Here is a 27,548-nt window from a genome sequence, read left to right on the forward strand (position 1 = left end):
TTTTTTTGTATTTTTTATTTTCGGTATTGGGATGACTCTTGATATTTTCCATGATTGAGGGAACTTTCCTAAGGTGATAGATTCATTTATAAAATTAAGTAAGTAATTCTCAATGATTGGTAATGATTGAATTATTAATTGTATTGTTATTCCATCAGGACTGGGTTTTGATTTCATTTGTTTCAGAATTACTTTTAATTCCTCCTTTGTTATTTTTTTAATTTCCAATTCTATATTTCTTTCTTCAATTTCATCATGAACATTATAAACAATTTTCGGAATACTCTCGTTAATATTTTCAATACTTTTTATAAAATAATTGTTGAATTTATTGGCTATATTTAACCCATCTGTTCCAGGGGGGAATATTATGTCTTCATATGCAATACTGTTATTTTCATTTTTCAGTAACGATTTTATTGTTTTCCACATTTTCTTCTGATCTCCCCTTTCTTCCTCTATTTTAATTCTGTAGTATTCATTTTTTACACTTTTTAATTGAGTGGTATACCTGTTTCTATAGATTTTGAAGTTTTCCCAGTTGTCCGAGCTCCTCGTTATTTTTGCTATTTTATACAATCTGTCTCTTTCCTTTTGCATGCTTCTAAGTTTATTGTTGTACCATTTATTTTTTGATTGGTTCTTAGTTTGTTTTTCTGGTACAATTTTATCAATTGAATATTTTATATTTTTTATGAGTGTTTCTACCTTCATATCAAAATCTAATTCCATTATTCCATTCCAATTTTGTGCTCTGAGTTGTAATCTAAGTTCTTCTTCGTCATATTTTGCATAGTTCCTGTAAACTTTGGTTTTTATAAAATGTTTTTCCGTATTTCTATTTTGCTCTATAATTTGAATTATGGAGTGATCTGTGATTCTGGGTGAATCTAAAAGATTTACCTGTAGTTCAAATACATTTGTTATCACCAGATCAATTAATGTACTTGATGTCAGAGTCACTCTAGTGGGATCTTTTACCAGTTGTTTCATCCCATTGAACACAATGATATTTTTAAGTTTTTTTGTATAAGTGTCTGCATTTTTATTCATGTTTATATTGAAATCTCCTACTATAATATTCGGTTGTCTTTCTTTGATGTTCTCTGAACACCATTTTTCGAAGTACGTTAAGAAATCCTTCATACTCGAATTAGGTGAACGGTATACAATACAGTAGACCCCTTTTTTTAAGCCACTTTTTACTTTTATCGCCAACATCCACGCTGTTTTATCGTGTTGATCATTGGTTATTATTTCAAATTTTATATTTTGTTTGATTAATAGAATTACTCCACCCGTATGTCTGCTATATGAGTTACATCTTATAGTATTGTACTGCGGAATATTGATTTCATTATCTTCTATGTCTTCTGTGACATGTGTTTCACTTAACATAACCATTTGTGGCTTTCTCTCCTCTAATAATATTTGGAGCTCTTCATGGTGTGATATAAGGCTTTGTATGTTTAGGTATAAGATCTGTTCCTTCAGCCTAAAAAATCGATTTTTTTCATTTCTATTTCAACTTTTCTTTTATATACTGGGCATTCCTTACTTGTAGCTGAATGATTTGTATTAAGTTTGAGTCCCAATCTTTTATTTGTCATTATGCAGTTTATACATTGAATATCCTCATCATCTGTGCATTCTTTTATGTCATGTTGTTTTGCACATTTAGAGCATGATTTTTGATTTTTGCATTCTATTGCCTTGTGGTTATATCCATTGCACTTAAAGCATCTCATTATATTTATGTTATTGTACACCCGGCATCTGTCCCACCCTATATATATATATATTTTCGACCTTTATTATTCTCATGTAAGTGTTTCCGTCGACTTCCGCATATACTGTATAATTTATCTGGTCTCTTTTATTTTTAAACTCTTTTATGTAAGTTACTTCAATATTTGAACTTTTTTCGAATATGTCTTCATTTTGTGATTTTATTTTTGTTTCGATTTCCTCTCTGTCTTGCTTCTGTGTTATTCCAACAATTTTGATACTTGGTTTCTTCGCTGTAATTTTTTTAATATCGTATTTGTCTCCTAATTTTCCCTTTACCTCTTCACACATCTTGTCTATATTCGACGCATTTTTACATTCAACTATTATTCCACCATCTTTTGCGTTTCTTACACCCGTCACACCGCAGTTTATGGGATCAATATTTTTTTTAATTTCCATTGTAGTTTTGACATTTTCTTGTTTATTTTTCGGTTTAATCATTACCGTAGGCTCATGTTTTTTTTACTTTCTCAGCATAAGATTCATTTAAAGTTATTTTTTTGAGGTCATTTTTCAGGTCGTCGCTTTTATTTTTTATGTTTTCGGAGAGACATTTATTTTCACTTATCATTTTCTCACATTTTGTATTTAGTTCTTCATATTTTTCAGAAAAAAATTTCATCTGTTTCAGGATAATCAAGTTCTTTTCTAATAATTCATCCATTTTGTTCTCATAGATTTTGGATTGCTCTTCTAATTTATTTTCAAAATAGGTTTTCATTAAATCAAACTCCTTTCTGAACATTTTTTGAATACTGTCAGATAGATTTTTTTCATTTGCATCTTGCGTCACATTTGCCCTGGTAGAGCGCGTAGTGGCGGTATTCAGATTGGTTGTCATGGCGTAGTGGCGGTATTCTGATTGGTTGTCATGGGAGCAATAGCTGTAATTATAGCAGCACTTTTAATTCCCGACTGCACCTCACATATAAATACGTTTCTCACTGCACCTTGCCCAGGTACTTTGTCTATGGTAGTTGTCACTTGTCACACACACTACCAAACACTAAGGTCAATGTTAAAGTTGTCAAAATTATTAGAACAAAATTACGCGTGTGTTTACAACAGCATTCATTTCTAACATTCACACGGGTAACTTGGCACTTTTATTTTATTTTAACAGCACAGCAATTACTGTATTACACCGCAATAAACAGATTACAGTTTATATTCCACGAGAGCTACAATGACAGTTGTTGCGTATGTATTGGTTTTTCTGGGTTTTTTTTTGTAAATAGCAGCTCCCCAATAAATATCACTACAAGATCACGATTGTTCATTATTGTGTACGACCTTCCCCAGCTACAATAATACTCCAGCCTCTATACTACATTGGCATACATTACAGATACATTTGACTTTTAGATTGATCGAAACGTCGCCCTGGGAACAACTTTTTGGATGACAAACACCTCTGCGGTAGGTCACCCAAGTGGAAAGCAACTTTTAGCGACTTAGCAGGGGTGTCCGGATTCATTGATCGAGGTTTGTCCTGGTCTTGGCGGCGGATACGTCCGCCCTCCTATTGCGTGGCGGGCCGGATCGGAAGAGACTGGTTGATGAACCCAGCAGGACTATCTCGACCCATCGCCTTACACCGCAGTGGGAGGAATGCATTCATACGTCCGCCACTCCTGGACACAATGACCCCTAGATTTCTACCTACCCCTGATACGCTTTTCCTTCCTAGAACTTCCCCTCCCCCATTTCCGTAAAAAGTTACCACACAGCATCCCCAAAGATGTAATAGGCCCCGAGATAAATTATTTTCCTCAGGGCCTCCTGTTTAGAGATAATGTAAAATAGGCATTACATAATTATATACAGGGTGTATCGGCACGTACCCGACAAACTTTAACCAGCTATTCCTTGGCACATTTAGAGTAAAAAATGTTATGGGCACTTTGCTGTCTGGTAACATTTTTTTTCAATAAAAAATTTACTATTCATATTTTCACCACATGTCACCAATGTTTTATCCTTTATCAAAGTTTGAAAACCCGTCTGGCAATATTTTGTTCGAGTTTCTTTGAATAATGTACGTACGTACCTACGTTGGCGCGCTTTTACAATCACAACGAAATGGCACGGCACCATTCGTCTCATTTTTAACTATTATTATTTAGTGTGTACGAAAGAGCGAGGACACTTTTTGACACACTTGCTAATAACAGCTGTTGAACACGAGAAACAATGCAAATGACAGTGACGGAGTGTGGATTTTTTATTTATTTTTTGTTTTTAATGGAAAAAAAATGTTACCGGACAGCAAATGGCCATAAATTTTTTTACTCCAAATGTGCTAAGGAATAGCTGGTTAAAGTTTGTCGGGTACTTGCCGATACACCCTGTATATATAATAATAATACATAGGTAAAATCGAATATATTGTATGCCTCCATAATATGTTGATAGGAAGAATATTATTTATGGTAGCGCGTAGGAACATCATAAAATACGACATTATAACCTAGCCACATATTTTGAAAAGGAAGAAGGATGCTTATTACTGCTATTATGACGAACATGAAAAGGGGTTAAAGGCGTAATCTTGTTTAACCCCTTTTTCTTGTTATGACCTGATAAGAAACGAGGCCGCCTGACGAAAATAAATATATCACGGAGGTCCCCTATGCTTACTTACAGATTTCTATTTGAGAGGAATCCTGGGAACGGAAGACTTTCGGTGTCATTTGTGGATAAGTAATATTGGCGTGCCATTTTTCTAAAACTAACGGAAAAAGTTCACTGCTTATTAGCAGAATTAATAAGTTATTATAGTTAATAACTTTCATCACCTCCAGAGGTCATAAAATATCTCATCGGCCACTTGAATGAAACCAATGCCGTAGGTACGTAATGAACGTAGGTATTCGTTCCCTCTTTATAAATATATCGTTCTGCCGATATAATAGGAGAACCCTGTGGCAGACTCGAATATTCGAACGAAAAAATGTCTTTCTTCTCACTAAGACTGATAACTCATCTGATGAATTCACGGGTTCACAACAAATATTATGTCGGCAGAACGATATATTTGTGAAGAGGGAACGTTTACCTAAATTATGGAATTTGTTTCATTCAGGTCGCGGATGATATGTCGCATTGCCAAGAGATCTTATAGGCCATTAGTAGCGCCCTTCGTGGCAGCCGGACGCGTCCTCACGCGTCCTCCAACCGCTTTGTGTATTTTTTTGTATTTTCAAGGGAAATGAGGCAACATCCCTTTGAAATTATTTTTAAAATCAATCAATCAAAATTTTAAATAAACTTAACAACCAGTTATTAGAACTTTATAATATGTGATTTGATTGCAGTGTGTTAAAAGTGAATAATCGAAAATTTTGCTAAAAAATATTCGAAATGCTGGCACTGTTGGTGGACGCGGTGGATTCTTTCGCTGCAGCAGCTGGTCCAGTTTCTTCACCACCAAGGATTCTTGCTGCAGAGTCTCCATCTTCTATCTTCGTCGAACGTCACAGCTGTGTTATCAAGGTCATATTGTGTCAGCGCTTTATTAGCAGCAGGACGGATGACGTACCTCGTGCTGGCACTGTTGGTGGACGCGGTGGAATCTTTCGCTGCAGCAGCTGGTCCAGGTTCTTCACCACCTAGGATTCTTGCTGCAGAGTCTCCATCTTCTATCTTGGTGTCACCTGTTCCTGTACTTCATTTTACTTAACTTAACTTTTAACTTATTTTTTGTAATACCTGCATAAACTTACAAATCTAACTAACAAATCTTATTTGGTGTTAATTTCCAGCACACATTTGGTTGAAGTGGCTTATCGGATAGGATTTTCGGTCGTCGCTTGGACTAGTAGACGAATTGGTGGAAAGAATGACAGGTTTTTGTTATCAGAACCTTTAGAATTTTTCGGGATATCCGTAGGTACTCCTAGGTCCGCAATACGCTTGAAGAGTGGCTCAGATATGAGATGAAGTGCTCCCTAATGTTAGACATGGTATAGAAAAAGGTAATGAGATTTACACGAGGGAGTGCGGCAATCGGCATTTATCCGTGGCTGTGCCCGAAGTTTCTTCTGGGCATTCTAAAACTTTAATCCTTGCAGCTCAGAAGAGAGGGGTATGCCGTCACCCAACCAGTTATTAAGGAGCGCTAAGTCACTACGTTCCTGATGGACTATCTTAGATAGCCATCAGGATCATAGTTTCTATTCTATTCTAATCTTCCTATTTGCAGCACCAAAATTCTATTAATTCTCACGGTGGGCAGCAGAATCGTCGGTATCGCTACGGTTTTAGTCTAATGGTACATTTGCGAACCGAAACGCGAGCCGAGCCACGAATTACAAGAAAGGAACGAAGCAACTGCAAGCGGCTTTTCGCGCCATTTGCGGTTGCTTCGTTTCTTTCCCATAAGTTGAGCTTCAGCTCGGTATTTCGGATCGCATGTATACGTAGCATAACAATACGTAAATATAAGATAATCACGAAAATAATTTCCCTCAGAGCCAATGTCATCTTTGGGGGTGCTATGTGGGGGGGGTTTTTTTAGGGAAAGGAGGAGTGATCTATGGCAGAGGTGTTAGTTATTCTATGAATGGTTGCCGGGCCGGTGGTAGCCAAAACCGATTCTAAATTGAAAGATTGGTGAAAGCGAAGCATGATGACTACTTACTTGTGTCCATTGAGGGCTGCATGGTGAAGTGGGGTATACCCGCTGCTGTCCTGCACATTTGCCCCAGGGCCTCTTCTTAAACTGTAACAATACAAAAACATATTAAATAAAAAATCAATAAACACTTTGGGTCAACGGAACTAAACAAATATACAGAACACTTAAAGTAAAAAATATATACGATTCTATATTTTTAAAAAACATAAAAAACCATAAAAACAAATAAAAAAAAAAAATTAACAGTAATTAAAATTTTCTTAGTGGGTATTTAAAATGATAATGAAACGTGTTGAAATAACACCACATGAGGGGTGGGAAGGGTTCTGGGGGTACCAGAAGTGACGGACGAATGAAATCATCCCACAAACGTATCGATAGGTCAATGGGTCGAGACTTCGGATGGAGAGATTAAAAGGTCTCCCTAAACATCTCTCGATCCGGTCTGCCATTCAATAAGTCGACAGATGCATCCACCGCCAAAATCTAGGCAAAAACTCCCCCCCATGAACCCGGGCACCCCTACTAAGTCACCGAACGTAACGATCCACTTGGGGTGAACTATGGTCGAGGTGTTGGTTATCCATTAGATTGTTCCCGGGGGAAATTGAACACCATCACTAAGAATTTTTAAAGTCGAAACCGTCAAGTCGTAAAAACTCAATAAAAAATTGCTTATACCGTAACACAGAACTGAATTTCATGTATTTTAAAATATTTTTTTATTTATAGTTCTCTCTTTTCACGAAACAGATGTTTTTTTAAAAAAACTTATAGGTAAGAGGGTATTTCACCGTCCTCTCGACAAGCAATAGGTAGAAAACTCGGCATATTATACTTATCCGATATTCAGCTACAATTCATAAGTGCCGAATAGTTATCTCGGACTATATAAATAAATCGTAAATTGAAAATATACGTTATCGCATGAAAATTGCTTTTGACAACTTCCAAGGGGATGGTAAAATACTCCCTAAGTTGTGTTGATATTTTTTTTATGCCATGTTGATACATTGTTATAGTAAGCTGCAGTAATATATTTACCAAAATGTGATAAATAAGCGATAATTGATTCCATCTATAAAAACTACACGAAAAAACCCTCTAATTTGTGGTAAGTACCTACCTTCTATTGAAAATGAATGACTCACTAATCAACAATGTTATCGTGATAAGAACGATAAAATCAAAAGTGAATCATCCATATTATAATATAAGTCTCAAAGCAATTACAACTCTAGATAAATTCAGTATGAACAAAGAAATTATTAATAAAACATCCAAAACAATGAAACAAATGTCTTATATTAAACTCAAGGTTGAAAGCATTAACGCGATAAAAAAAAATAAAAAAATTAAAAGGCAAAAATAGAGACGCAGCCGGTAGGATTCGAACCTACGCTCCCAGAGGGAATCTGATTTCTAGTCAGACGCCTTAACCGCTCGGCCACGGCTGCTGATACGAGGAGTGCCAATAATATATAACAGATTGATAACACGACGCGCTTTCTTAACGTAGTATCAGAAAGTAGATTGCTTTTAGATTATTACAATCGTAAAAGCAAAACATTAATATTTTTTTATTTAAATGATTACTGCCATCTATCGACAAGATTTTGTAAGAACGTTTGAAACAGAAGATAGTAAAACAAACGTTTTTGTAAATTTGTTTGTATATTCTTTCATAAATCAAAATTCAAATTTCCTCTGAAATCATACGATTTGAAAGTAGGCAATTACAAATACCTACCAACCTAATAATTTTATATATATATACTTACATATTAATTTGGGCAATAAAGGAATTATGCAATTTGTCCAAATGAACGTCACTATCTCAATACCATAATATAGAAAAATTCGAATATGTCCAAATAAACACGAAAACTTCACATTTGAAAAAATTATCTTTACTGAACCATCAAAACGGCCACCATTTTCTGAACTGAACGTACAAACCAATTTACATACAGAAGAACAATATTTTGGATAGATAGACTTTTCTTTCGAAAGTCGAATAGTTTTGTTTTGCAGACATGAATTATTTATACCCACATTCTATAAAATTTTATTTAATTCTCAACTTACAAGCTAGTTGAAATAAAATGTACGTAATTCATACGTTGATTTTATCGTTGAAGCACGCTCTCATAATCTCGACAAGGCAATTTAGTAAGTAATATGAACGTGCATTATTGTGACGTAAGAACGCGTGTTCAGTGTTGTGTTGGAGAAAATAGTTTTATTGCGAAAGAGGCCTATGTTCAGCCATTATTCATTATTTTGTTGGTTTTATTTACTTTTGAAATTTTTTTTTAAATTTCTTGAGCATCTACATAATTATTATTTATTAAGAAAATAGTTCACTGCATATCTTTAAATAATTTTCTTTTTCCAATAAAAAATCTCACATAAATTGTTTACACAATTTTATTAATTTAGTTCATCATTTTTGAAACACCCGGTAAATTTTATTTTCTGGAAAATTTTATTATATTTTGTAAAAACGACAAAATTATTCAATATCTGTTTGTAAAAACGATAATAGTTCATAAAATAAGATTAAAATGCAAGATGAAAAAAGTAGAGCAAAAAGAAATTTCGATCTTGCCAGGATTCGAACCTGGAATCTTCTGATCCGTAGTCAGACGCGTTATCCGTTGCGCCACAAGACCATGTCACTTAATAGACAAAATAGACTATTTAAGCAGTTTCCTCGGCCAAAGTCTTCCTTCTTACTAATTTTATTCTAGTCAAGAGCCTCAAATCATATCTAGTCTATGTAGACTAGTTTACATACAAAATTGTTATTTATGTAGGTGGATAGCTAGCTACCAAGAAGAATTATAGTAATTGAGCGAATAATTATTGTAATAATATTAGGATACAAATGTGAATTAGGGCGAGGGAAATGGCACTGGAAAAGGACGAAGGAAATTGACACCATGAAATATAGATGGAAATTTACAATCATCTAAGAATAATTACGCATCGAATTGATATCTCCTAGTTAACCAGTATTTTTTTACGATAATATTACGCGTACCTAGTTTTTTTTATCGCTTTGTCGAAATAAATCAAAGCCGACAAATAGATTGTTCTAAAGTTCGACTTGTTGACAAAATATTATATTTAAATATAGTTTGATTTTGAAAAGAGAATATGGTTGGTTCCTACCGGAATGTCATTTACCATCCAGTTCCTACCTTTCTCCAAACATCACTTTGCTGGAAAACTATTTGAAATTTGGAACAATCGTAAGAAAATTGTACACGTCGGAGTGTTTTTGTTTTGGATCAAGAAGAAGAATTCGGACGTGAGTGGTTTATTTATGGCTTTGGACTATCATGAAAGCAATTTGTTGGTGTTTTCGATGTATAATATATAATCTCATATTGTAGAACTCATTAATTCGTTTTGGCGATAATAAATATTGATAATAAAATTTAAAAAAAAACCTCGATGAACTGCGGTGGAACTAAGTTTATAATTTTATTTTATAAAGAGTAAAAAAATTACAATTTTGGTGACTTTAACTTCCACACTAGGCTCATGATATGTATTGTATACTCAGTATATTGTGATTATGTTGATATAGTGTGCTTCTTCGCATTGGTCATCCTATTCCTTCTGTTACATTACACATAATATCACACATTTGTATCGTTATTGTTTTCAAGTCCACTTGAAAGTTAATTTTAACTGTAGATATAATTCATATGCAGTTTCAGATGTAACAACTAAAGTATTAAATTGAGCATTGGCAATATTAAAATTTTAGAACGGAGTTCAAAGTATAACGTTAAAGCTAAAATTAAAATAGGGTGAACCATGAAGTGATGAAAAAACTAACAGGATGAAGGTTTTGATTTATTTCATATCAATCTAACCTCTTTTGGTATGTGAGAATGCGAGTATAGCAAGTAGAATAATTCCTTTCTACATACAGTTATACAAGGTGTCCGAAAGTGTCTCTTAGTACAAGAGGGAAATTGGTGAATGTAGATAATACAAAAAACCCAAACAAAAATTTAAGCAGACAAAAAAGAGCTTTAAACGGACTATAAAAACTTCAGACTCGATTTACTCGAAAACGAGAACGCAATCAAAAAATCAAATCAAAAATTACATCGCAAAATCGACTCCAAATGTGATAGAGATTCACCAGTTTCTGGACGCCGTGTACAAAGTGAAAAAAGTGCTTTTTTAAACGCAGTCAGAAATGCGATAAAAACGTAAAAAATGTTTTTACTTTTGTATGACCTTTTATCTCAAATTGATAATAAGTGTTACAGGTATATGAAATAAAATATTGCGCGAATACTCGGAACTTAGTTCATATCGGAAAAAAATGATGAATCAAACGAAGAGAGTGCGTGAAAAACCCATTGTAATAATAAATAAGTATTTTTCGATTTTTCTCAGGGCTTCCTCGGTGGGGTCAATGTAAAAAAGGTACCTCACTAAAAACGTTTTGATGATTAATATCAATAACCATAATTATCTTAATACTGATTTGTTAGAGTTATGATTTGGTGAAACACAGTCTTCAGAAAGTTTCTTTTTGAACTTTTTTTAAACATTTAATTAATATTAATAAGCCCGTTGTCCCATTAGGTCGTTGAGGGTAAGAATTCAACACAAACCAAAGACCCCACGCAGAAAAATAAAGTTCAGTCATTGTATTCAGTTCTTCGGTTTAGGTCGATTCCTTACCCCTACCGACCCAATGGGACGATGGGCTAAATAAAAATTATTATTATTATAGAGTATTATTAAAACCCTGAAGAAGTGAGCGTTGCTCATGAAACATGTTGGTATTTATAAACAATAAAAGTGGTAAAAACTAAATTTTATTAATTTCAAAAATTATTATCACCAAAAAAAAAAAGTTAAATGATATGTCATATACAACCAAAACCTCCTAGATAATAAGTCCGGGACACTGAATCAAATCAGCCTCCTAACTTGTATGGGAACCTCCTAAAAAATGAATTTTTATTTATTTTATTAAATTAAGTAACACTTTTTAAGATGTTTTAATAAAAAAGAATAAATTGAAAAAAATATAAAATTATTTTTTTATAAAATCCCATACAAGTTAGGAGGCTTTGAATGAGTATACCGGCCTTGTGATCTAGGAGGTTTTGATACAACTCTGTAACACGAGCAAGAAAATTATGTTTTACGATGATGATAATGATGTTTACGTACAATTCAGTGAATTGTCTTGTGTGACTAAGTCAATAATACTTAATCATTTAAGAATAAGATAATATTAATAAATCTAAACGAAGAATAAAACCACAGAAAAAAGACACAGAAAAAAAGGTAACGGTCGCAACCGGGGATTGAACCCAGGACCCCTGTGTTACCGGGACAACACTCTTACCACTAAGTTACTGATATCTGAGCGTGAGAGAGCTAAACAGTTTATTAAAACCTGTCCGGTGGTATGACCGTACAGGTACGGTGAGAAAAAAATTCCTAGTAAGGAGTATGACCGTACCGGTACGGTTGCGCCTAAAATTAATTAATTATTGAATTTCTTCCGGAAAACCGATGGTTACTGCCATCTAAGGACAATTTGTCATCACTTGCAAAAGTTTTTAGCGATTTAGGTACATTACCAACGGAGTTATTCACAATTAAAATATTTCGTGAGGTCACCGTCTGGTAGTCGGTGGTAAACAACATTTTTATTGCGAGCGACGTCTTTTGTGAAATGAAATTTGTGATTTTTGTTTGTTTTTACACTGAATAACCTAATCATCTTGCATTAAAAATTACCTCACGTGTTTGGATGTGAACATTTATTACATATATTGTACCGACAGTGTTTGTTTTCAGTTTGAATACAGTTTTTGACAGTTTGAACAAAATTCAATAGTGAATCTGAGTGCTGTGAACTATTTGAAATATTATTCGTTATACTGTTATTATCATTGACATTTTATAATTTGGACAGTGTTTTACTGTGATTTGACTTTGTGATTCGTATTGATAACATGTTCAATTTAAATATTTTACTTTTATAAAAATGGTTAACCCTTTGAATGAACAAGACATTGCTGATATTTTAATCGAAAGTGAAGATGAAGATGTTTACGAAGATCTTCATGATTTGCCAATACATTCGGATAGCTCATCCGACGAATCTGATACATCTGATGAGGATGAAACTCTCCCTAGTTGTTCAACATCCAAAAAGAGAAAAGTTGGAAATGGGATCAGGGTAAGTTTACGCCCATTATTCATGAATTCGATTCAACTAACTGAAATGAAGTCTTTGAATTCGAACAATCTCATGGCTCTGAAATGGCACGATAAAAGGGATGTACTTATGCTTAGTAACATACATACAGATGCAATGATTGTTACTGATAAAATTGACTTCTCCACGGGAGAAAATAAAATAAAACCAGAGGTAGTTTTAGATTATACCAAGAATATGGGAGCTGTTGACAAAGTGGACCGCATATTGGGCTTCGCAAGCAGTTCCAGGAAGTCTCTAAAATGGTATAAGAAAATTTTCTTCAGATTGATAGACATTGGAAGACTAAATGCTTTCTTTTTGCATCGTTTGAAAACGCAAAAGGTTTTATCATTTAACGAATTCCGGGAAAACTTTGTGTCTCAAATGATCGAACAATATCACACGCCAAGGCCGGCATCATCTGGAGGAAGGAGAGTAGTGGATCAACCAACTCGCCTTTTAGGAAAACATTTTCTCCGTCTTGTACCAGAAACTGCAGCCCAAGGAGAGCGAACTCAACGACAATGCCATGTGTGTAGACATACAGCAGTTCGAGCTCAAAAAAGAAGTGACACGAAATATATGTGCACCGACTGCAATCTTGCATTTTGCGTATATCCATGTTTCGAAGACTACCATACGAAAAAGCAGTATTAGTTAGTGAAGACAATTTTATTCCTAAGATAGTGTACATAATAATTAGATTAGTGTTTTTGTTATCGTAATTATTGACTGCATATACATTGTGTACCTATGTTGAATTTTTATAATGAAAATACAATAGTGTAAGTGTAAATAATAATACGTACCTATATGTAAGTGTGTGAAAAAAATTGTTCTTCCCCCCTTGATCACCTTGGCATCATTAAAATTGTGGTAAGTGAATCAAATTTTTATTAAGTAAAAACAAAAATCTGCTCCGATTTCGATGGTTGGCGATTTCTGCAAAATTGATTGTATTTTTTCCATCTAAATAGATTATTATTTGTTTTTTGGTGCTAGTTTATAAGGATTTTTTTATTATTTTTTTATACTCTACGAGGTGGCATTTATTTTTTTCTATATTTTGATTGTTGAAAAAACTCCCTCCAGCGGGACCGTTTTCTTTCCAGAAACTCACCACCGGACAGGTTAATCAACAATTTTACAATGGGTATTCTCTACGACTACCAATAAACGGACTCAAAAATATTTATTTTCTGTGCCTTGTTCGGTTAAAATTTCGTGTAGATCTGTTAATATAATGGTTGAATATTACATTGAATTGTAAAACCTTCAAATAAAGTCAGTAATACTGATAAATTCATCATTTCAGACGAGTGGTCGACGCGCCATAGTAATTTCAATTATATCGCGACCAGCATATATATATTATGGCGGCCACTCCAGAATTTCAAGGTCATTGTAAAAAATCATAACACGTTGTTTTGTTTATGTGCCAGTTTTGTTAAATTATGTTAGTGAAAAATTATGATTCGGCGAGAAAAGCAAAGAGCAGCGGGGTCCATGAAAGTTGTGTTTTGCGCGTAGGTTGAAAGTAGAAATTATACTAGAAATAATGGGCCGCTGTGCGTTGGTGCGATTTGCAGTAGTATGGATGACCTATGTTGGCGACACGAGATTTCATACAAACCAGAGGCGGCCCGTGACTGTAATTACCAGCAGTGCATTTCACTTTTAAAATGTACCTAGTCTGTAATTTAGGTGGAGCAAATTAATGAATGGGAACACCTACTGCAATTCATTCTATCTTCTAAGTTATATTTGTAAAATAACTGATTAAATAATACAAAATTATCTCAAAAATAAAGGACACTCAATTCATCGTTGAAAATATAGCAAAACCGTTTGATTTCACCGCGAACGAGTTCCAATGTGTTAATGTTGTTGCGTTAACATTGAACATTAGTATTTCTAAGCGAATCCATTCCAAACGCATTGGATTACGCACGATCAAAGTCAAAGCACTTCGATAATGCACGGATGGGTTATGTATCTGCACTGCTCTAACACGTAATTTGACGTCAAGAGTGTAATCTGTCTCGCTCATGTCACCGTTTCGGCTACTTCGGGCTGTCTCAATACTGCCCGATGCTGTTTTAGTAGTATGGTAAAAGTTGGTTCTGTGCATATCTGGGTATGCACGAACGCTTGCTCTTGTGCGGGATTTTTTTACTAGAAGATAGCTCAAATAATGACCTGACGGGAATTACGAATTTCTTACATCGATCACTGGGGCACAGATGTCGTTGTAATTTGTTATGTGGAGATTGAAGACAAGCAGTGCAATGCACAAATGCACGTACCAAGGAACCGCCTCTGATACAAACACGGGTTCATATCACATCTCAGTTTCTATCATGACGTTTTACAGTGGTTTATTTTTGGAGTATTATGCCGCGTAGCGCTAACTCCTTTCGCCGGAGTATGGGAGGAGTTAGCGCAACACGGAATAATACCCCAAAATGATTCACTGTAACACTTTTGGCCGTTAAAATCTCAAATGAACAGTTTTTATTTTGTCTAAGTTTGTTTGTAATTAGTTTGTCTTTTCAAAATAGCGAATGGCAGATTAGACGCCATGGATTTAACGCACCCTTTTACTTATCGTGTACCCACGCGTAATACGAGACAGACTGCTTCTATAATCTTCCAAAGTCTGCTAATAATTATTTCGAAAATTTTCCATTTCAGAGGTTACACAGACAAGGTAATAATTATAGTTCAATCGATGTTTACCGCCACCACTCGGTGGCCAATCTAACTATCTAACCATCACGCCGTTTCTCCGCAGGGGTAGGCAGGGTGGACGGACCGCCAAACAACTCGGTCTTGGCACACACTCCTTTCCTCATTCACATTCATATATACTCTTCTATTATTCTGACTATTGACATGGCCCTACTCAAGTATCTGATTCGCTTGGTCGTGCCATGACTTCCTCGGGCTACCATTCACATTTGCATCGTATATTCTCCTTACACTCGTTTCTTCGCTCATTCGCTCTACATGCCCAAACCATCCAAGCGTCCCTTTCTTGATCTTACGCACTACGCTTACATCAGCCTTGCACTCTTTGCGAATCTCCACATTCCTCACACGATCATACATGGTTTTACCACACATACGCCTCAGGGATCTCATTTTATGGAATTTTATTTTTATATCAATAAGTAATTATACAATTTTTACAAAGAAACGTCACTGTATCAATGATAATAATACTTTTCCAACTTTCTTCATGCGGGCAAGTAGATACCATAATCTTGAAAGTATAGTATTGAGAAATCCGAAATAAACATGATTTGAAAAAATAATTTTCTAACACCATCTTGAAACGGAAAGTACAAAAAATTTACAGATGGACGAAGTACAAAACGGTCGATTTAAAACAGGCTTCGTTACGATCATTCATAATAATCTGAGAGCTGGCTGGTGGCTGAGTGGTTCAAAATGTCGGGTTCAATCTTCTGCTAGGGAAGTCTTCCATTATCAGTAGGTACCAGCACTCCATTGTGGACTGCTAACTTGGCTTCTTTGGACATTTTTTTATTAGCGCCAACTGCGTTCAGTCCTCCATTAATGGAGTTACCTGCATTTACTCTTCTTTCAATATCTCTGTCAGCCTTCCCATCTCTCGTAAACATACTTCCTAAATACACAAACTCATCCACCTGCTCCAAGTATTCCTCATTCACAGCTATATTGCACACTGTTTTCGTACTCTCTCTTTCAAACACCATTACTTTAGACTTACTTACATTCATCATTAACTCATTCTTCATGCATACTTCGTTCATCCTAGACACGAGAGACTGCAGACCAAATAAAAAAAAAACTAAAACCAAATTAAACAAAAAAAATAATATATAAACTAAACTTACTAAAAAAATAATATATTAGAATATTAGTAACTGCTCCACAAAATATATTTTTTCTTACATGCACACTTTATCTTCATATTAATTTTATTTATATAAAGATAAAGTTCCATAAAACACCCAATCGGTCGTAATATTTAATATAAGTTTATCATCATATAGGAAAACCTTAATTATGTTTTTGACTAGTTATAGTTATTATTATTTAGGAGTATCGCGCAGGAGCGATTAATTTTTTTTTCATTTACTCCTTATTGTAAATTATTTGTATTCAATTGTAAATTACGTATTACCAACTTGTTCTATTAAATTATATTATTTTTACGCCATCTGCACTTTTAAAACGAGTTTATTTATTTTTTCTCTTTTCTCATATTATGTACATCTAAATGGAAAGTTATATGTATTAATTTTTTGTTTATTTATTTTTTTGTTGTTGTTTTAAAAATAAAAACCTTCTGTTGGCACAGTATTATGCAGTAAATCATGTTAAATGAGTATCATGTAATGGGCTTCATTAAGGCGTTTAAATTAATAAATAAACGTGACGTTTGTATATTTTCGAGTTAATGTGCTGGTTTAGTAAAATGACGTTAAACGAACGATTCCCTGAATTATCTCGAATAACCAAGTCAATAATAGGTAGGTACTGATGATGATCTGATGACCTCATAGGGACCTCCGACAACGGTCACGCGGTGCAAATGAACAACTTCCGGTCGCGGAAATTGACAACACAGGGTGTGACAAATGAACCTAACCAAACTACGTACCTACCTACACAATGCAGTATGTGGTTTTAGTATGTGGAATTAATTTGTTACGGAGATTACTACAATACAGGGTGTATCGGCACGTACCCGACAAACTTTAACCAGCTATTCCTTAGCGCATTTGGAGTAAAATATGTTATGGGCACTTTGCTGTCCGGTAGCATTTTTTTTCAATTAAAAACATAAAAATTTCCACACTACATCACTGTCAATGGCATTGCTTTTCGTGTTCAACAGCTGTTATAAGCAAGTATGTCGAAAAGCGTCTTCGCTCTTTCGCACACACTAAATAATAATAGTTAAAAATGAGAGGAATCGTGCCGTGCCATTTCGTTGTGATTGTAAAAGCGCGCGAATATAGGTACACACGTACATTTTTCAACGGAATTCGAATAAAATATTGCCAGATGGGTTTTCAAACTTTGGCAAAGGATAAAACAGTGGTGACATGTGGTGAAAATATGAATAATAATTTTTTTATTAAAAAAAAAAGTTACCGGACAGCAAAGTGCACATAAGATTTTTTACTCAAAATATGCTAAAGAATAGCTGGTTAAAGTTTGTCGGGTACGTGCCGATACACCCTGTATATGGTAGTCGTAAAACTGGTCAATATTCAATATTTAGTCATCGGTTGTGGCAAGGTCAAATTTACCTGAGTTAATAACATACCGTCGGAATCCTATACAATCCGTCGTTACGAGATAAATATGTATTGTAACCTACAAAATATATGGCAATAGAAGAATGGGTTGAGTTCTGGCGTCATGAATATTGCAAAACTTTTTCTGTCTGGAATTTCAAGGTGTTCGTAAATAGTTTACATTAAAATAGTAACCGTTGTGACCAGGCCCAATTTATGTATCTGAAACCACGCGCGTTGTCTCAGATTCGGATCTTTCACTGTATTAATTTATCTAAGAATAAAACATAATTTAATTAAAATGAGTAAAAATCTCACGACATCTGACTTAAGAAGCATTTAAAGAAACACCGAGAATTTTTGGTACATTTTAGCATGTTACTTAAGAGGATTTTTTTCTGAATAAAATTTATCTAAAAAATACACTTAAGAGCTTAAAATTTTCTTACTTATAAAGCTTCACTATTACGCCGCTGCAGGGCTGGTATACCTATACGGTGAAGAGGGCAGTATATTTACAGGCACAACTTTTTTCGAATTTTTAAATTCAGGTCATTTTCGCATTTCGCGTTTCGTTGCTAACTTCACGTTTCTTCAGATGACATTTGCGATGTCATTGACCCGGTGTGCTTCGAATTGCATCGAAAATTGGCCAATATTATTATGCATTCCGTATTTGCTTTGGTAAATCGATATTTCGATTAAAATTTTTCCTCTGATAGTTCTGCCAATGGGTATTACTGCTTTTTGACATTTTCATTGCGCAACCGATCGATATTTTGTCAAATCAACCAGATTGTTAACAGAGTCCGCGATCTCCGTCTTAATACGATAGTAAAACGTCCCTAATCCTGGGGATCGGGCGGTTGAAAAATCTGTGAGCCACTAATAAATAATGCGGTATTACGGCCGGTACACGCAGTACATATGCGCGTGATTATGAGTAACGTTTTCGACTAACCTGTTCTTATCCCTCCGTATTATCTATTATGAGTAAGACGGAAAGTGTTCATGGGAAGTATGTTATAATATAGAAAATCGGAACGAGGGATCTTGAGGTATGGGGCTGTATTGGTTTATTAATGCGGGTCTTGAAGAGGCAAGGTTAAAAATATGCCGGAGGAAAAACAGATACCGGTAATATTTTTTATTTCATTCGGGGTAATCTCAGTTTTGATTGTAGAAATCTTAGCTCCGAGCTCAGAAGCCTACTTCCCTTTGCCACATACAATGCAACGAACTTTAGCTGATACTAAAGTTGGAATAGTTTTCCCCACATTATATGAATGACTGTTCAAACAATCTCGTAGAACAGTAACTCCTCTAAACAAGTATATTTATGACAAAGGGATCCTTTATCAAACATAGCGCCAGTGTGTGAAGTATTTTGTGCGCCCACCCTATACTATAAAGGTGTGGCTTCCGGCTATAATAGGTACATACAGTGTGTGACAATTTATTTGAAATATATGTTTTTTCTTTATTCACAATATAAGTTATTGGACAAAGTTTTCTAACATGGATTTCGACTACCATGTACATATTGTACATGCCCATATTGCGGTAGTCGAAATTTGTGAATACAATTACATATGTCAGAAACGAAGAAAGGAGTGTAAGGAGAATATATGACGCTAATGTTAATGCAGAAGACGAGGATTCCCGACGAAAACATGGCACGATCAAGTGAATCAGAAAAAGACACGGTCACATCTAGGAAATGTCTAGTGACCGCATTTTTTTCTGTTTCAAATTTTCGTTTAGGAATCGCTAATATTATCTTCAATAATTCATTATTGTAAACTATTGATTTCCCTAAATTAAAATAAATAAGTAACTTTACTTGTTAAAAGAATGGTAATATACAAGGTGTGCAGGGGTTAAGACCATACACTTCAGGGGGTGGTTCTAGTTGATAAGTACAAGAAAAAAATATTTACTACTTTTTTCAATATTGAACGTCTGCATGGAAAAATGAAAATTACAACGGAATTTATTTCACTTTTTTACTTCTACTATAATGAAGGATGACCTCCCGAAGTTTGTGCACGTTACCCCCAGAGTTAGTACCTGAAGATTAGAAATAGTTTTTTTTTTAAATTTGACTTAGTAAAAAAAAATTAAAACACAAAAAAACAAATTAACTTGTACTTGTAATTAATAATTTAATATGTACTCGATCAAAGGGATAATTTATTATAGTTTCCCAGAGAAGTAGATACTCTCAGTATCGCCCTGGTAAGGGCCCACATTATAATAAATCGAACTACTTCCTCCAGACTATACCTAATGTCGGTGGTTTTATTACATTTTAACTCGCTCAACTCAACTTTTCAACGCTGAAAAGTATGCTATGCGTTTTTATTGCTCACCCGTAGGCGTATATAACATATTTTGGATGTCACGATAGTACCTACCTAACCTTTGATGGCCCCCTCTGGAGACAAGATACAATCAAATTAATTTTACCCATAAATTTAACCGAATGACGTATTATTTATGTAAACATAATAACCATATTATAAATTAGTAGGAGTGGCGAAAAAAATTAAATTGTACGCCCTTGAGGTGACTTTTCACAAAAAAAAACTGCGCTATATTAATCATCCAACTATATAAGTGATACTGACAACGCTATATAAGTGATAGTAAAAACCCTATCAAACTCCGTTGCATGGTTTAAAAGAACCAAGCGCACAAACAGACTTTGTGCGCTGGATAGGGACTTTGTTTTTTACTATTTAGAGAATACCAATGAATTGTCACGATTACGAATTCAATAAAAGTTTATCAGGAAACACTCTGTAATCCCGTTTTTAGTTCATTATGATCTGGGATGTTCCCGAACGTTCCAGACTATTCCCAAACATTCTAGAATATTCAAGGATGTTGTGAAATGCTCTCGAATACTCTCGAATGTTCTGGAATGTTCTAGAAATTTCTAGAGGGCGAAACTTCCAGCCCTTGTATCTTCAAAAGCACGCCGTTCAGGTAAAAACTGGCTCCTTCGTTATGGATGGGGGATAGAGGGCTACCACACCACATAACTCCCTTAATGGAACCGGACTCGTTTCTGAGTTTTAGCGGCACGGACGTATTGATATATTATAGAGTATATATTGATTTAAAAAATCTATCCCGTTGACAGAAAACTTGTCATTTCCCTACCCCCTGCATACTTTCGGTAAAAATAACATTATAGTCATACACCAGAGATGTTGCACTTAAAGCAGTACATCATCGTTTGGTGATTGTCATAGGATAGAAAGAAGCGCTGAGATGATATATCATAAAAACGAACGAGGAATTAAAAAAGAAAAAAGGTTACAACTGAGCTATCGGCGGTAGGAGAATTTAGTAGGAACACACCTTGTATTGCACTACTGTGACCTCAACTCAACCCCCATTTTACCATTAAAATAACCGCCGATTAGCCACCGTCCCGCTAAGCTAATAATGTCAAATCCACAATACAACCCCCGCCACAATAAGCGAATAACCTATTTAAACACAAAATAGCACGCTAAGTGGTAGGTGTTGGATAACGCCATTATGTAGGTCACTCCAGCTTGGACAGACAACGCCCCCAGATGACATATGACATTATGTAGTTTACTGTACAGATAGCAGAACGAAGTACTGCATTAGGTATATAGTTTATTTAGCAGATGTAGAACTAGGTATTACATTATGTAGTTTGTTGTGTAGCAGATGTCAAACTAGGTATTGCATTATGCAGTTTGTTGTATAGCAGAAGTAAAACTAGGTTTTACATTATATGGTTTGTTAGATGTAAAACTAGGTTTCGCATTATGCAGTTTGTTGTATAGCAGATGTAGAGCTAGGAATTTCATGATGTCGTTTGTTGTATAGCTGATGTATAACTAGCCATTGTATTTTGTAATTTGTTGTATAGCCGATATAGAATTAGTTACTGTATAATGTATAATGTAATTTGTTGTATATCAGATGCAGAACAGGGTATTGCAATATGTAATTTTTTGTAGGTACAGCAGACATATAACTAGTTATTATTACATTATGTAATTTACTGTTTAGCAGATATAAAACCATGTAAGTATTGCATTTTATATTGCATATTGTCTAGGTAGATAGAACTCTTTAAACGTTAAAAATATATACATATACGAATTTTACAAAAAACGGTTTAATTGTTGGTATTAAAAACATTACATTTTGGTGAGTTAGCAAAAATTGTCGGTGTTTTGAAAATACACAAAAAATATAAATTCCCGAACCTAAAGAGAGCTACATGCAAGTCGACGATTGCTTAGCCGTCTTTTATACATTCTAACACTGCACTTTTTCAAAAGAGCTATTACCACTCAACAGAAAATAGTTAGAATTATTGTAATCTATTCCGATTTGAAGGAAAACCGCTGTCGTCAATATACATACGTATAAAATACTTTTTATCGCTTTTGCCTCAGACAGACATGAAATTGAGAAATTCAAGAAAGCATTTCAAAATATGAAAATGTTTGATCAATTTAAGTAGAATTAAAGAAAAAAAAATAATTCGGACACACGGACAAGCCCACAACACGCTTATACCAGTTCATTTCTTCAGTGGTATTAGCTATACTTTATAAATAAGTATGCATAGAAAGAAAAACGTTACATAATTCAATCTTGATATTGAGCAGGCAGTTTGCCTTTTATGTGATGTATGTCTTTTTAGTACCAATCTGACAACTAACATAATATTGTTATTTCTCCTTCATAACCCTTTTGCCAGAATACTCAAATTATTGCACACAAATAAAAAAATTTACAAACCACCTCTTGAAATCTTATGAACTCATTTTTAAATGTATAGGCACGAGATTATGAAATGAATAAACATTGAAATGATGTCAGATTTTCTCGGAGGATTTCCGCTTTGCAATATAATCCACATAAATAAAATATTTTTGAACGTATCCGAAAACTAAAAGCTGTTTTCGATAAAATTATGAAAAATAAAATTTTATAAATATTAAAAATTTGAATGCAACCCCAAAAAAATTAAATTTCTGATAGTGCAAAAATATATAAAAACACAAGCATTTTATTAGGCAAATGTATTACAAAGCTTATGGTCGCCTCAATTTTTTGACTTTTCATATAAAAATAAAGTTTCATTTCATTCATTTTTTTTCAAATCACGGTCTTCTGTGGTTAAAATCTAGATTTGAGTAAAAAGCAAAGGAGACAGTGATTTATGAGACCATATGAGTTGTTCCCAAAAGCCAACAAATTGGTCTGAGGGATGTACGAGTATATCGGAAGAAAATTACGGATCTGGAGGCTGCTGAGATAGCTCGGTAGAATGATCAGTCGTCCAGATGAATGCATTTTAAGATATTTTGATAAATAAGAAAAAATTGAAAAAAAATATATTAAATGGAAAATTTTTGTGAAATCCCATACAAGTTAGGATGCTGCTTTGAATGAGTGTCCCGGCCTTGTGATCTAGGATGTTTTGATTAAACACGGCCAAAGCAATTTGAAGGAATGTTTCGATTCTGAATAGTGGACTTTAACTTGGACAATATTGAGACTATTATTATTTCAACTAATTAAATGTACAAAAATAATAAATAAAAATACGCAGAATTCCCTACGTAAAGCCGACAGTAAATATATTTGTCGAACTCCAAAACAACAAAAAAGGCATTTTTATAAAGAAAAAAGAAATGGGTGTCACCGACCATCCCTGTTATATCGTGTGTAAAAACATTTAATCATACTTAACCAATTACGCGTGAAAAGTACCTACTTTGATCAAAGGCCTACCTTCAAAGGTGAAATATAGCGCCTAGATTACCAACTGTCTATTAAAAAAATACAAAATAACATACTTTCGCCGAAAGGGTTGGGTTTCCCGAATTCACATGATCACTTTTGAAAATTGGATAAAAAAATTAAAAGTATAATAATTGTCAATACACACATTTTTAAAAAATCAATTCAAGTGTGTTACTCTAAAAGCCTTATCTATAAAAATATTAGGTACATCATTTATGTCAATATTTTGTAGATAATTATTTATTCTTTATGTAAACAACAAGACTTATAACAACTATGTAATTAAAATAAATATTGATTGTAAACGTAAAATTTGCAATAACATTAAATGAAACACCCGAGTTAAAATAATGAACTTTAGTTTGCAAGCACTAAATTTGATGTGTAGGTTTTAGGTAGGTACATTATTAGAAAAGAACAAATTTATTAAAAAAATCTGTTCTCTCAATAAATTATCAAAAGCAAGACAAAAGAAACAAAAACCACACAGCAAAATATCAATGTACAGTAATTAAGTAAAAAAAAAATGGTACCTAAACTTAATAAGGATACTGTAGAAAAAATAGCAGTAGAGAAAACCGAACAATTCACGTAACTTATTTATGTGAAGATAAGTACTTTTACTAGAAAACACTTTGCAAAAATAGCAGTAGAGAAAACCGAACAATTCACGTACTTAACTTATTTATGTGAAGATAAGTACTTTTACTAGGAAAACCTTTGCAAAAATAGCAGTAGAGAAAACAAAACAATTCACGTAACTTATTTATGTGAAGATAAGTACTTTTCTAGGAGAACCTTTGCAAAAATAGCAGTAGAGAAAACCGAACAATTCACGTAACTTATTTACGTGAAGATAAGTACTTTGTTAAAAAAACCAAAACTAACTGCAAAAATTGCAGTTATTTGCATTTCGATCACGGGTCTGTTCAACCTATAATACGGAACGATTCATTGATTATCACTAACAAAGAGATCTGCTGAGTTAAAAGTAAGCTGTCTATCACTTAGCTTAGGTTTAGTCGGATACATAGTTCCGATATAATTTAGACTGGTGCCATTCCCTGCAGTGCAGTGCCCCAAAAGCCACTAAACAAATCACAAACTCTATTGTTTCAGGGCATCAAAGCCAATAAATGTGATCCCTTAGAAGGGGAGTTCTGACAATTTTAAAACTCGTAGCAGATCATTCTCGCCGCAGCATTGAATTTTAACTGGATTATGTTGGAATGTTTTTTAGAAGGCCTGCACAGGAGACGAGATATGAATGCATAAGAGATTTAACTCATTCGCATGTAAGGCAACTTCAATGGAGGTAAGAAATCATACTTCCAATGGCAACTTCTGATTTCATTCTCTCAGCTAAATTTCTCGAATCAAGGGAAACACTATTGTCCAAAACAATCCCAGAGATATGACTTCCATTGATGGATGGCTAAATCACAAATATGCAAAAAGCTACATAAATTCACTCCTCCACTAAACCGGACGCGTAATGTTTGTTAAATTGATAAATAAATAAATAATAGGAGAACAGACTGATAAAAGAGACATACGAGTGTACATGGCGAAAATTCCCAGGAAATGACCACACACACAATCAATAACAGTTGGCGAAGACGCGATGATGTGTTGTAAGGAAGTTCCTAACCATCTCTAAAGAGTACATGGAATAAATTACTCTGCCACTATTCTGTGCTCCGCGTACTGTATGACCTCCTGGAACGACCGAGCCGAAATGTCAATACGAAAATACACTGAAGAACTAACTAATTCCTCCGGACTTCACGCTACATCTGGATAACAGTTACGAAACGGTTATTTATTATTCATTTGTATTCAAATCGTTGGAATTTGTTGCCCTTTCTTTGTTGTGGTTGATATAAATGAATTTAAAATACATAATATGTTTGTAGGTATATTGTATCTAAAACGTGACAAAGGCCCGGCTGATTGTATCATTGCAAATGCGATGACAAATAAGGATAAATAAATAAAAAACAGATTATGTTGATCCGCGATAAGTTCAATGGCAATGAAGTGAATCATTAAGATATTATTTTTGATGTATTGAGGCCTTTGGCAGTATATAGGTTATTAGTCACTTAAGCTGAAAACAAATTCGGAGAAGTTTATTGATTAAAGAAATCTATACACTAAGGTGAAAAAATGGCATGAGACAGGCGAATCTGCTATTCTTTAACTAGGCCAATCACGTACAGGCAATCTTGTCTATCTACGGGTTCAAATGAATTATTGGATAAAGGCCGGAATGGTCGAACATAGAACATTTTGCGGCAGGTGCAACAAATATAAACGGCGATAGATTTTAACGTTTTCCTTCGATAGCAGTCAAATATATTGAAATTATATTACTTTACAAATTCGCAGGATTCGCATTGCTACACGGGGAAAAAGGAGTAATGCTGATTTAATAAAAATTTCTTAGAATTATCGGTAATCCTGTTCAAAACGGGACTGCAAGCCGCTTCCCGATAAAGTGTTAGTTAATTCATAATAATATCGGAACACTTGTTCATCCACCTGCGTTTGTTTTAATAATATATCGTGACGAAATGCAAAAATGTTAGGATTTTTATGAACACGTCTTCGGACTTTAAACATTGGTATTGTACTTAAATTTATAAGGATACCTGACAACTCATTCGTTAATGGCCTACAATCTCGTTTTAACAGGAATGGGAATAATTTTAAGATATTCTTAATAAATTAGCAATATTTTTCATCGGGAAGTTTTCTCAGGAGGCTGAAGAGAGGGCAAGAAGGGCAATCAGAAGATCTTATCACAGCTAATGCTATTTAAAGCAACGTTTATATTCTCACTGGATGCGTTTCAACAGTTGAAAATGTGAATATTACCTACCTACATTAGATATTAATAATCAAAACAAAAATAATACATAAAACAACAGAAGATATGGATTGCTTTTGAAAGAGTGAAACGATGTTTAAATATGCATATCATATTACTGAAATAATTGAAAAGGAGTCACACCTCTCAAAGATAATACATTAAATAACACTAGATTAGAATCACGAGAAGAAGCACGCGATGGAATTGTAAACAGATCTAGTAGTGCAATGTATAATTAGCAATACGAAGCTATTACTAAATAATTATTATGCAGGTTGAGATGCAGTTTTGTATTTACTTGCACTTAAATGCACGGAGATAAACTCCAGATTATGATTACCCCATCTTGCCCTACAAGAAAATTTATGTTCGTGTTGTTTTTCCGATACAACGAATCCAATCAAAGGAAGTTTTAATACAAAGCTTACTAATTTAATGGAGTAACGTAAATCTGTAAATACCGGTCGGTGGCTGAGTTGGTAACAGTGTTCAATTCCGCGGCTGGCTAAATCCTCCATAACGACACAAGCAACATTTCCCGCTTACTGTGATGGTAGTAGGAGATTTTCAAATACTGTCAGGTTAATCATAACCTGGTAATTTATTTAACAAAAACAATAAATAAATATTAAGTACAGAGTTTTCCAATAAGAGGTGTTATTTTGATATTCAATCGTAAAAGATCAATGGTTTCGTTGCTTGTGTGGCACGTAGCGCCGTCTCGTTGAAAGTAAACGTTGTCCAGATCAATACCATCCAATTCCGGCCATAAAAATCATAAATCATCTCTCGATAGTGCAATCCATTCACCGTAACTGTTGCTCCAGCCTCATTTTCGAAAAAGTAAGGTCCAATGACTCAGCCGGACCATAAACCGCA

At 34.3% G+C, this 27,548-nt stretch overlaps 1 protein-coding gene and 2 non-coding genes across 6 annotated transcripts in view; all 3 read right to left on the minus strand.

The window, feature by feature from the left end:
- Nucleotides 1–27,548, minus strand: part of LOC149413720 (uncharacterized) — a 210,177-nt gene that overhangs the window by 172,825 nt on the left and 9,804 nt on the right. For all 4 annotated transcript variants that reach the window (XR_016304190.1, XM_089644517.1, XM_089644516.1 and 1 more), the window contains exon 2: nucleotides 6,434–6,514. Coding sequence is in view for 3 of the 4 variants with exons in the window: in XM_089644517.1 (XP_089500643.1) it covers nucleotides 6,434–6,514 (81 nt within the window). In the remaining variant the exon portion in view is untranslated. The remainder of the gene's footprint in view (nucleotides 1–6,433; nucleotides 6,515–27,548) is intronic.
- TRNAS-AGA (transfer RNA serine (anticodon AGA)) lies at nucleotides 7,806–7,887 on the minus strand. The gene has a single exon. It is a non-coding gene; the product is annotated as a tRNA-Ser (tRNA).
- On the minus strand, nucleotides 9,033–9,105 carry TRNAR-ACG (transfer RNA arginine (anticodon ACG)). Its single transcript has one exon. It is a non-coding gene; the product is annotated as a tRNA-Arg (tRNA).

This window comes from Hesperophylax consimilis, chromosome 21 (genome assembly GCF_061612785.1).
Source record: "Hesperophylax consimilis isolate HC1 chromosome 21, BYU_Hcon_1.0, whole genome shotgun sequence".
NCBI lineage: Eukaryota > Metazoa > Arthropoda > Insecta > Trichoptera > Limnephilidae > Hesperophylax > Hesperophylax consimilis.